The sequence below is a fragment of the Lampris incognitus genome, chromosome 2 (assembly GCF_029633865.1).
Source record: "Lampris incognitus isolate fLamInc1 chromosome 2, fLamInc1.hap2, whole genome shotgun sequence".
Taxonomy (NCBI): Eukaryota; Metazoa; Chordata; class Actinopteri; order Lampriformes; family Lampridae; genus Lampris; species Lampris incognitus.
In genome coordinates this window covers 25,983,122-25,995,599 of record NC_079212.1, presented here as the reverse complement: position 1 = coordinate 25,995,599, position 12,478 = coordinate 25,983,122, and the positions used below count along the sequence as shown (strand labels likewise).

The 12,478-nt window shown below is 43.8% G+C and overlaps 1 protein-coding gene across 1 annotated transcript in view; it reads left to right on the top strand.

Moving 5' to 3' along the window:
• The window catches only part of eml1 (EMAP like 1), a 50,226-nt gene extending 38,472 nt beyond the window's left edge, over window positions 1–11,754 (top strand). The window contains exons 8-22 of the mRNA XM_056272822.1: window positions 2,118–2,267; window positions 3,730–3,799; window positions 4,053–4,163; window positions 4,376–4,471; window positions 4,690–4,824; window positions 5,106–5,205; window positions 6,663–6,814; window positions 7,531–7,656; window positions 7,851–7,982; window positions 8,724–8,791; window positions 8,982–9,070; window positions 9,346–9,443; window positions 10,082–10,169; window positions 10,433–10,528; window positions 11,687–11,754. Coding sequence (XP_056128797.1) covers window positions 2,118–2,267; window positions 3,730–3,799; window positions 4,053–4,163; window positions 4,376–4,471; window positions 4,690–4,824; window positions 5,106–5,205; window positions 6,663–6,814; window positions 7,531–7,656; window positions 7,851–7,982; window positions 8,724–8,791; window positions 8,982–9,070; window positions 9,346–9,443; window positions 10,082–10,169; window positions 10,433–10,528; window positions 11,687–11,730 — 1,555 coding nt within the window. The 3' untranslated portion in view covers window positions 11,731–11,754. The remainder of the gene's footprint in view (window positions 1–2,117; window positions 2,268–3,729; window positions 3,800–4,052; window positions 4,164–4,375; window positions 4,472–4,689; window positions 4,825–5,105; window positions 5,206–6,662; window positions 6,815–7,530; window positions 7,657–7,850; window positions 7,983–8,723; window positions 8,792–8,981; window positions 9,071–9,345; window positions 9,444–10,081; window positions 10,170–10,432; window positions 10,529–11,686) is intronic.
• The last annotated feature ends 724 nt before the right edge of the window (window positions 11,755–12,478 follow it).

The window sequence follows — 12,478 nt, the reverse complement described above, 5'->3', positions numbered from 1 at the left end:
ATGTATTCATGCTCAGATGAGCCTGCCAGCAGATACTGTGTCCTCCAGTAATGTATACTGTAGGTTGGTTTTGTTGTTTTTTTAATCACAAAACTATAAGGGCGGCACGGTGGCACAGTGGTTAGCATGGTCGCCTCACAGCAAGAAGGTCCTGGGTTCGATCCCCGGGGTAGTCCAACTTTGGTGGGTCGTCCCGGGTCGTCCTCTGTGTGGAGTTTGCATGTTCTCCCCGTGTCTGCGTGGGTTTCCTCCCACAGTCCAAAGACATGTTAGTCAGGTGAATTGGCCAAACTAAATTGTCCCTAGCTATGAATGGGTGTGTGTGTTGGCCCTGTGATGGCCTGGCGGCCTGTTCAGTGTGTCTCCCCACCTGCTGCCCAGTGACTGCTGGAATAATCTCCAGCATCCCCACGACCCTGAGAGCAGGATAAGCGGTTCAGATGATGGATGGATGGATAGATGACAAAAATATAAATGCATTAGGGTTGTAATTGTAGCCGGCAGCACTTAAAATGTCTGAATTTTCACGGGGGGGACCTGTTGAGAAAATAAGTTCTAATGTATTCCTGATTCTGCTTCGTGAAGTGCAAAGTAATCTTTGCTCACGTTGGAGAGGATGCGATGCATGTCTCATCTCCACGCACCGCATGTCAGAAAAGATCTGTTCAGATGTTCATTTTACTGCATCGCTCTGCCGCAGTAGCAGACCGGCTCCTCTCTGCACCCTGCATCCATCCAGCCATAACCTGAACATGGCTGAACACAGCTGGCAGGATGAAGCAAACCTAACCAGTCGCTCCCCTCGTCCTATTTCATGAACTTTCACTTTTTCCATTACTGTTTTATCTTCTATCTTTCTTTCTTTCCTTCCACTACCTCTAACTCTGTCTCTCTTATTGTTTTACGCTTGTTGACTGTTGGAATCAGACTCGTCTCATATCATCATATTAGCAGAACAAAATTATCCTGTCAATGGCACCGGGGAAAGAAACAAACTTTCTCTGGAAAACAAAAATCCACAAAGAAACAATGAAAAAAAACAACAACAATGCAGTGTGATGTTCAGTCTAGAGAAGACTGAGAGGGATAACAGCATAAGGAAAATAAGGAAAAGACTAAACTGAACTGAACTGAGGAGAATAGATAGATGACCAGACACATGCGGACACACTTTCCAGACTCAAATATGTCTTGGTGAAGTTCGTTCAGAAGAAAGATGACCATACACACAGCGTTATATAAATGTTGGCTGCTATATTTTAAAATCCACTCCAGGACGTCCAGGTAGCGTAGCGGTCTATTCAGTTGCCTGCCAACACGGGGATCGGCAGTTTGAATCCCCGTGTTACCTCCGGCTTGGTCAGGCATCCCTACAGACACAATTGGCCGTGTCTGCGGGTGGGAAGCCGGATGTGGGTATGTGTCCTGATCGCTGCACTAGCGCCTCTTCTGGTCGGTCAGGGCGCCTGTTCGGGAAGGGGGAGGGGGAACTGGGGGGAATAATGTGATCCTCCCATGTGCCACGTCCCCCTGGTGAAACTCCTCACTGTCAGGTGAAAAGAAGCAGCTGGCCATTCCACATGTATCGGAGGAGACGTGTGGTAGTCTGCTGCCCTCCCCGGATCAGCGGAGGGGGTGGAGCAGCGACTGGGACAGCTCGAAAGAGTGGGGTAATTGCTCGAGTACAATTGGGGAGAAAAACGGGGGAAAAAATCCCCCCAAAAAAAGATAAGTGACCATATACTTAGCAATATAAATGTCTGCTCTATTCTAAAATCCACTGTAAATTGGATTACTCCTAAATTGGATTACATTTGGTTTCATCAATACGTTAGATTCAACATGTTTTCAATAAAATGACTTGAAAGTTGGTGAAATAAACATGACAATTGGTTGGATGTGCAAAGTTGTTTAGAAGTTAAACACTTTCCACATGTTCCCTCACGGTTGCTATTTTGACGACGGACAGTTTATCTGTTCGCTTGAGAGAGGTTATTTGTTTGACGTCTCCAGCCTTTTTGCTTTCTGGCTTGAACTCTAAATGGAGTAGAAAGATTCATCCTTGTCATCCTTCAGAGGCTGTTTTTGGGTTATTCCCTAACCGTACAAATGTCTAGGTATGGTTACCGTGGCCGAGACTGTCGTTCCAACCTTTACTTGTTGCCCACTGGAGAGACGGTGTACTTCATCGCTTCTGTGGTAGTGCTGTACAATGTGGATGAGCAGCTGCAGAGGCACTACACTGGACACACAGATGACATAAAATGGTAAGAGACACGCACCATATGCACCAAAAAAAACACACAAAGTAGTCCTTCTCACACATGCACTAGCACACAAACATGTACAGTCCACATTAATTCTTCCTTTTGCAGTCACACACAAAGCTCATCGTAACCTGGTCTCCATACCTCTTCTCCCCTGTATCATCAATGTATTCCTGGTTCTTCTCGTCTGTTGGGGTAGATGTACTTGATAACACACAGTGCTCACAAGCAGCTCATAGTGTACAACAGACTTACACTTAATGACCAAATGTTTCGGACGTCCGGGTGGTATGGCAATCTATTCCGTTGCCTGCCAACACGGGGTTGCTGGTTCGAGTCCCTGTGTTACCTCCAGCTTGATCGGGCATCCCTACAGACACAACTGGCCGTGTCTGCGGGTGGGAAGCCGGATGTGGGTATGTCCTGGTCGCTGCACTAGCGCCTCCACTGGTTGGTCGGGACACCTGTTCGGGGGGAGGGGGAACTGGGGGGAATAGTGTGATCCTCCCACATGCTACATCCCACTTATGAAACTCCTCAGTCAGGTGAAAAGAAGCGGCTGGCGACTCCACATGTATCAGAGGAGGCATGGGGTAGTCTGCAGCCCTCCCCGGTTCGGCAGAGGGGGTTGAGCAGCGACTGGGACAGCTCGGAAGAGTCGAGTAATTGGCCGGGTGCAATTGGGGAGAAAAATACCCCCCCCCCCAAAAAAAGACAAACTGCCCCCCCTCCTTTATGTTTAACAAGCTAACACACCGTCAGGAAGCGGAGCACGGTGAGATAGATTTGCCTTTTCAGTATTCCTGTCCACCGCTGCAGAATACACCTGCTTTTAATGAGGGAAGGTCCTTGGAAAACAAGGGATCCGCTCCGGTGTATGCGTGTTTGGGTGTTTGTGCATACTTGATGATGTGCATCAATATCCGTGCCTCTGTTTTTGCATCCACCAGGTATGTGTGTGTGTGTCAAAGTGTGGCTGTGGAAAACTGTATCGGGCAAGTAATTAGGTATGGGAGAGAGGGCTTGGTAAACTAACATATGCCAACACCATGATGATGATGATGATGATGATGATGACTGGCATGCCAACACATTCAGGGATGCAAAAAGATTCAAGTTATTAATAAACTGACAGAATCTCAAATATCCATGCACTTCTTTGGAGACCAGACTATATTGTTGGACTTCCTCTGGGAGCTTGTGAGTTTAGCACTGCTGCCATGCTAAGAGGAGGAATTTATCTTAAACTGTTACACTTCCCAAACATTAGCACAGAAAGCATGTGATGGTTGCAGTGAATATCCTTATTTCACAGCCTGTGAGACGCTGCTCATTAAACGCTGCCTTTCATCCTCTGTGAGCTCGTCCTCCGACCTCATCTTTATTCAAATGACCCTTTCTGATGTTTTGAGCCTTTTTAACCCAGTTCTGCTCTGTTTTTGCTGTTTTCTCTGTTCTCCAGCCTGGCTGTCCATCCGGATAAGATCACCATAGCAACTGGCCAGGTGGCGGGCACCTCCTCAGATGGCAAAGTAAGACATCCATCGTGATTGTACGACTTTAACTTTCAACATCTGAACCAATTCTATCTTAATCATTCAAAAACAGAAGCTACGATGACGGCTAGATAAGCTGGTGTGTGTGTGTGTGTGTGTGTGTGTGTGTGTGTGTGTGTGTGTGTGTGTGTGTGTGTGTGTGTGTGTGTGTGTATGTGTGTGTGTGTGTGTGTGTGTGTGTGTGTGTGTGTGTGTGTGTGTGTGTGTGTGTGTGTGTGTGTCCTCACAGCAGTTGGTTCCTCACGTGCGTGTGTGGGATTCTGTCAGTCTCAACACCCTCCATGTTCTGGGTACAGGCTACTTTGACCGTGGCTTGGTCTGCCTGGCCTTCTCGAAGTCGGTAAGACGACACGCCACGCAGCTCCACGGACACACTGAGCTTGGCTGTCAGCGCTCTTTTCTGCTCATATTTGCCTCCACTTTGTGGTTGTATTTCGTGCAGTTTGCTGTTGTGAACACTATCCAAAGTAGCTGTTAGGTTGGGGTTTTTTTTGTTCTCGTGTTCCTTTTTTTATAAACCATTTTGGATGTGTCTTTGTTTTGGCATTTTAGAATGGAGGAAACACACTGTGTGCTGTAGACGACTCCAACGACCATGTTCTCTCTGTCTGGGACTGGCAGAGAGAGGACAAGCTAGCCGATGTCAAGGTCTGTCCGGGGGGGGGTGTTTATCTTCATATGTGTGTTTTTATTACCTGTGTGTGTGTACTGTGTGTGTGTGTGTGTGTGTGTGTGTGTAAGAAAAAAGAAGAAATTACATTGCATGATTGTCAACTTATTTTCGTAAAGCACCAGAAGGGGTCTCTTGCGATCTATTCTGATCTTTTACTGAGTTGAGCTAACTAGCTTTGTGTGTCCCGTGGCAGTGCTCCAACGAGTCAGTATTTGCCATGGACTTCCACCCCACAGACAGCACTGTTATTGTAACCTGCGGCAAGTCCCATCTCTACTTCTGGAATCTGGAGAAAGGCATGCTGGTTAAGAAACAAGGACTGTTCGAGGTAGGACATAAGATTCATTTTTGTAAATCCCCTTCCCACGATACATCATAATATTTTTTCCTCTTGAACTAAAATGTTATAGGATCTGAGATCACCTGCGAGGAAGTAACTGCGATGAAAAAACATTCTTACTGCATGATGTAGAAAATAAAAACTATGTTTTATTAAGGGGCAGTCAATTCAAGATGATTACGTATCAGTTTAGTGTATTTATTCTTCAGATAATGGAGCCTGAATGTCTTCAGTTAGTAAAGCCATGGTTGTTTTCACGTTTCTTGCAGAAACAGGAGAAGCCGAAGTTTGTGCTGTGTGTGACTTTTGCAGAAAATGGAGATGCCATCACTGGAGACTCCAGTGGGAACATACTGGTGTGGGGAAAAGGTACTAACACAACAGAGTCACACTTTTATAGCAACATTACATATCAAGGAAAAGAGAAAGGGAAAGAGAGAGAGGTGACTTAGCGGGTTCAGTTACAACAGCTAATAACAATAATAATAATAATAAATTAAACTTATAGCGCTTTTCTAACACTCAAAGTCGCTTTACAATAAACGGGGTGACACAAGACAACAGATAAACATAGCACAGACATACGGGGTGGATGGGAAGGGGGCTGCGAGAGGGAGAAGCAGCAGTATTTGTCGTAATAGTATTTATCTTCTGCACATAAAGTATTGCATTTCATATATAATAAAGTTGTGGAGATTGTGTTTTTTCACCTCATTCAGGATTTAAAGGGAATGTGTAAAACAGATTAAACTACATAGAAAAACAAAAAGGTGTGTGTGTGTGTGTGTGTGTGTGTGTGTGTGTGTGTGTGTGTGTGAGACACTGCTTAATTCCAGATCCTGCAGAACAGGATCCTACACTTAGTTTTAGACCACCTTCTTTCCGCCATTTTTTTGTGTGCCAACCCTCAGAATAAAAGCCAGTTGCCTGTTTTTTCTCTCTCCGTCTTGTTCCCTGTAAAACACTCAGTGTGCTAGTCTCTCTATGAAGACAGGCGATGAACTTGAATGATTGATTTGATGAACTGATTACTAACTTGTCAAAGTGACTATGCAGCAGCTGAAATTAAATGAGTGATGGAAATTAATATGGCCAAAGGGCAATTGTAATTGTTGAGCCTCTTTGTTTTTATTTGTGTCTGAATATGTGTGAATTTACATTGTGATCATTTCACCTGCCGGGCATCCGGGCATTTGTATCACACAGCTGTGAATGTTGTACATTTTCAGTGGGCTTGTTTAATAATGTTAAAGATATGCCTGTATCATGACTATATACTATAAAACCATGATGGTGTCTGATGTTCTGGAACTTCTCCGTTTATTGTTGACTCAGTGGATCACCCCCCAGTGCCCCAAAACCTCATGATTCACATATTGAGCATCGTTTTGTGTGTGTGTGTGTGTGTGTGTGTGTGTGCGTGTGCGTGTGCGTGTGCGTGTGCGCGCAAGTGCGAGCCCACATGTGAGTGCATGCGTGTGTGTTTTTGTCTGCGCAGGTTGTGATTTTGTGTCTAAAAATTGAATTTGTGGTCAAAGCCTTGAAGACCTCCCATTGTATTGGAGTTGTCAGGAGGGACGGGGTTAGAAGAGGGGCATGGTCTACATAGAGTACATCTGGTCTTGTGAGAAAACACTCAAAACCACAAAGAAAATGTTTCACTCTGCCTTTTTCAAAGGTGTGATTTGTCTCTCTGTCCCCCTCTGTCTCTCTGTCTCTGACTTGCTTTCTCCTTCATTTCCTATGTAAAGCAGTTGCCCCTCGTGTTTAACTCAGTCTCAGAGTGAGCACTCTCTCATCAGTCTCCTTTCATTTCTTGGGCCCAGGCACCAACCGTATCAGCCATGTTATCCAGGGAGCTCATGAGGGCAGTATCTTTTCTCTGTGTATGCTGAGGAATGGCACCTTGGTGTCTGGAGGAAAGGACAGAAAGCTCATTTCCTGGGACAGCAGCTACCAGCAGATACAAATGGTGGAGGTGAGGAGAGCAGATCACCTTGACCGCCACTTTCAGGAGAGAAACAGGTTCTTTAGTCAACAAGTGTGGACATATTGCACGGTGTCTGCAAAATAAATCAGAATATTCAGCATCAAATCCGTGAAAAAACAAAGCACTGTAATATAAAAGAAAATTGTTAGTGCACCCTTGTGGCAATCTCTTAGAAAATGAAAATTTAACCACAAGGCTTATCACAAAAAAGCAGTCTTTCCAGTAGCTTTCAGTTGCAAGCTAGCATGTTGGGGTTTTTTTTTCTGTGGCTTTTTTGTTTTTGTTGATTTTGCACAGCTCCTGGAGTCACTCTTATGATCTGATAATCTACACTGCATTCTGTTAATATGGAATAGTAACAATATGATAAGCGGCATATCCAGCTTCCTCTGGAAAAGTAGGTCTCGGTCTTATGCATTAACCATAAATCGAGCTGCTACCCAAGGATGCAATCTGTGCATTTTTAACTCTGCTTCACATCTCCACTACAGAGAATTAGGCAGGTTTATGCTGCGGATGGGATTCGTTGATGTTGATCACATGCTACGAAAGAGGATATTTTAAAGCAAATTGAGTCAATTTGAGTGGTTAAGGTGGCTAGCTGTAGGCCATTCCAGAACATTAGTTTGCAAAAATAATTGGCTTTACTGATGCCAGTGTTGCAGAAAGTGACAGACTTGAAGGACCTTTTCTACCTCCCTCAGGTGCCTGAGATGTACGGCCCGATCCGGACCGTAGCTGAGGGGAGAGGCGAGTGTATGCTCATTGGCACCACCAAGAACTGTGTTTTACAAGGCAGTTTGGATGGGGAATTTCTGCCCATAACACAGGTGAGAAGTGATTGTTTGACCCAGCACACAGTGTTTCTATACTGTTTTAAGAGCCTGCTTTCTCCCTTCTTATCTCAGTGTCATGGACAAAGGGACATTGCCATTCAAGAACCTGTTAATTTCCACCAAACAAAAACAGTACCAAAAAAAAACTGGCTAGATATTGGTAAAAGTAACTTCCTTTCCTTTTCTAGGGCCATACTGACGAGCTGTGGGGTCTGGCTGTCCACCCCTTGAAGCCCCAGTTCTTAACTGGCGGTTATGACAGACAAGTTAGCTTGTGGGACTCAAGTTCCCATCAGCCCATCTGGACCAAGAACATGGACGTAAGTTTAGTCAACACTGCCCTCTGTAGACAAGTATGAGAAATAAATGGAACACGATCCACTAAAAAAGGATAGTGAATTGGCAATTCTTTTTGCCAATTACGATGTCAACAAGAACAAAAGAGTAAGACAGCAACTCTAATGTTCATTCTCTGAATGGACAAAAGAAAAAAAAAACAGGGTGATACCTCAAAATTAATTCTAATTTCAATATACCACATGTCTGACTTTAGCTTTTTGTGAATTTGGTGTTGTTAGACTTTTCTCTTTTGGATTAGAGGCAACCCATTGACCCAGAGAGGAACTCACCCCCAAATATATAGAATAGTCCATCCATCTCTCAGGGGAGAGGGAGCAAAAAACATAAAATAAATGACAGGGCTGTAAAGTTAGAGTGTGATCAGCAAAGGATGAGAGGCATGAAAACAAAGAAATTATGACAAACATTTAACAACGTCAAGCACAATGTAAAAATTAATAACTCAGTATTCAGTTCCCTGTGTCCCCCTCAGATGGAACATACAATTTATTTCCTGCTATGAGCCTTGCATCTCTTGAACTACTGAGATGTGCTCTGATGAGCCTAAAGCCTACTGGACACTCATAGGGGAAGTGTACTGAACACAAATGCATCAAGTCCGTACTTGCTTGAAGCGGAGAACAGTAGCGCTTTGCGTCCGTGACACTGTGTCCATGTGATATTTGACATTAATCGTCTCCCGCCTCATGTCTATATGACAGGATGCAGCCCAGTCAGCTGGCTTTCACCCATCTGGAGCAGTAGTCGCTGTAGGAACACAGACTGGCAGGTAGGCAAATCCCATCCATTTGGTTCAGGCAAATAAGTTATAAAGCCCTGATGACTGATGTGTTAACTGGAGAGACAAAAACTGCATCACCCTGTATGACTGGAGAGTGCTATGGTCACCATATTCAGACTAATGGTAAATCCAGTCGCTGAAATGGATAAGTACCTTGAGACTTTCTTTGTCACCACAGATGGCTGGTACTGGACACAGACTCTAAGGATCTGGTCACAGTCCACACAGATGGGAACGAACAACTGTCTGTCATGCGTTATGGGCCAGGTGTGTAGAAAACAAACTCTTAACTGGAATAGTTAAAAAAAAAAGTCTATTTGATAGTGTCACGTGAAACCATTTAGAGCATGTATCACATGACCTAAGTGGTTTTTCAGTGGTCTTGCCAGCATGCCATCAGAATCTGGGATGGACAGTGACATGAGAAGTCTGAGACTAACAGGTTATTTGTCTCAAATTACAACCAAGCGTACTTGTTTTCTTATGAGCCTTTCTGTGTACATTGTACCAATGATGTTTCAATCACCTGTCATTTTATCCAGATGGCAACTTCCTGGCCATCGGTTCACATGACAACTACATCTATATCTATGCCGTGGCGGAAAATGGCAGGAAGTACAACCGTGTGGGGAAGTGTTCGGTGAGCTCCTTTATTTATAGTCCCACCTCATCAGTAGTCCCATATTTTTAGTTCCCGTCTCGCCATCATTATATTCGGTTCCCTCCTGGCCCCTTATATTTTAGTACTCCTCTCCCTTCCTCCTGAATCTTCTCTGCAGACCTTCTTCTGAATCTGTGTGTTGTTACCGAATCATTCTCTGCATAATGTTTAAACACAACAGTCTGAGTCAGACAGTGTTTTGTAAAAACCAGAATCAGAAATACTTTATTCATCCCCCAAGGGGAAATTGGATAAAGAAAACCAATGTGTAAGAGCTGCGGCACTGAATCAAATGTGGGATTTGGGGTGTGTGTGTGTGTGTGTGTGTGTGAGAGAGAGAGAGAGAGAGAGAGAGAGAGAGAGAGAGAGAGAGAGAGAGAGAGAGAGAGAGAGAGAGAGAGAGAGAGAGAGAGAGAGAGAGAGAGAGAGAGAGAGAGAGAGAGAGAGAGAGAGAGAGAGAGAGAGAGAGAGGAGAGAGAGAGAGAGAGAGAGAGAGAGAGAGAGAGAGAGAGAGAGAGGAGAGAGAGAGAGAGAGAGAGATTGTCTCTCTGTTTGACAGTACATTTGTATAAACCTGAGATCTGACTTTCTCCCTATGCTGCTTGTCTCTCTCCCAGGGTCACTCCAGTTTCATCACCCATTTGGACTGGTCAGTGGACTCCCAGTACCTGGTGTCCAATTCAGGAGACTACGAGATACTGTACTGTGAGTATATTCATCTTTATACAGCTACAATTGCACATCTGTCACCTTTATACGACTACAGTTAACTTTTACAGAATTGTATGTGAAATCATAAAGGAGTAAGTGTACACAGAGTTTTGATATACGCATGTGACCTACTCTTAAAAATTCTGAAGGCATCATCCCTGATGCTGAAATGGCCCATAAAATGTGTGTGTGTATGTATGTGTGTGTGTGTGTGTGTGTGTGTGTGTGTGTGTGTGTGTGTGTGTGTGTGTTTCTAGGGATCCCATCAGTGTGTAAACAGGTGGTGAGTGTGGAGACTACCAGAGATATCCCTTGGGCCACATTCACTTGCACTCTGGGCTTTCAGGTTTTTGGTAAGTGGTAGTGTTCTCTCTCAATTCAATTCAATTCAATTCAATATGTGCTTTATTGGCATGACATACATTTGTGTACATATTGCCAAAGCATGTAAAACAACAACACAATACAACAATGATTATAATAATAACAAAAACAACAATGATTATAATAATAACAGCAACAACAACAATGATTATGATATTAAATAACAATAGTAGCAATAGGTGCCGTCATCCACTATCTCTCAGGTTGTGGCAAGATAATATAAATCTTGCTGCAATGTTCGCCGCTGGCCCCCCTCCCAGGACCACCCGCAGCTTACCTGCGTCGTCCATTTCCTGGTACTCTGGAATCACATGTTCCAGTTCCTTGACAAAAGCCCGGCGCTGTTTTTCAAATCTGTCACATTTAAGGAGGAAGTGCACCTCTGTCTCCACCTCATCTGTCATGCACTGACCACATGATCGTTGCTCTTTTGGCAACCACGTCTTTTTGTGTCTCCCCTTTTCAATGGCGAGACTGTGGTCACTGAGCCTGTATTTGGTGAGGATCTGTCGCTGCTTCCTGTCTCTGACAGTTAAGAGGTATTCTTCCAAATCATAGTTTGTTTTTAGGGCCCGATAGACTTCTAGTTTGTTTTGAGTTTTGATTTCAGCGTTCCAATGTTTCAGATAATTGTTCTTGCTTTGTTTTATAGCCTGATTTATCGTAAACTTTGTTTGGGATGCAGTGCTGGCCTGAGGTTGGTTGGACTTAGTATTTATTACAGGGTTAATGAGTCTCAGAGCCAGCTGCTTCAGGGGACTCTTTTCGGGGTTCAGTTCTTGGGTTTTCAGAGCTTTAAAGTGCAGTGTATTTGTTGGGCTTGTATTTAAGTGCATCCAGAAATTTAGAGATCTTTTTTGTACATTTATCAATAATGGAAACCGGCCTAATTCTGCCCTACATGCGTTGTTTGGTGTTTTCCTTTGTATTTTCAGAATCATTCTACAGAATTCAGCATGTAGGGTTTCTGCTGGATGCTTGTCCCATCTAGTGTAGCTGGAAAGACTGAGTGGACCCCATACCTCACTTCCATATAGTGCAATGGGCAGAATTACACTATCAAACAGTTTGCACCAGATGGAGATTGGTATATCAATGTTAAAGAATTTATTTTTAATTGCATATAGAGCTCTGCGAGCTTTTTGTTTTAGGTTATTCACTGCCCTACTGAAACTCCCTGATGCTGTAATAATTAGACCCAGGTAAGTATACTGCATCGTATGCTCTAAGGTGATGCTACCTAGAGTCAACTGGTATCTATTTTCCTGACATCTGGGCTTCTTCTGGAAGATCATTACTTTTGTCTTTTTTGGATTTATTGCCAGGGCCCAGTGCTGGCAATAGTCCTCAAGCAGGTCTAGTAGTTGTTGCAGCCCATCTGCGGTTGGTGACAACAAAACTAGATCATCTGCATAAAGCAAAAATTTCACTTCCATGTCATACAGGGGGAGACCTGGGGCTGCAGACTGTTCCAGCTGCACCGCCAGTTCATTAATATATATATTAAACAGTGTCGGGCTAAGTCCACAGCCCTGTCTCACCCCTCTATTCTGAGTGAAGAACTCAGTGTGTTTGTCTCCAATCTTAACTGCACATTTGTTGTCCGAATACATTGACTTTATTATGTCATACACTTTACCCCCTACACCACTTTGTAAGAGTTTATAGTATAGTCCTTCATGCCAAATAGAGTCGAAAGCTTTTTTGAAGTCAATAAAACAAGCAAATATTTTTCCATTTTTGGTTTGATTCACATTTTCATTTATGAAGGTGTGTAGGGTGTAAATATGGTCCGTAGTCCGGTGATTTGGGAGGAAGCCAATTTGACCTTTGCTCAGGACATTGTGTTCGTTAAGGAGGGTTAGAATTCGATTGTTCAAAATGCTATTAAACACCTTCCCCAGACTACTGCTCACACA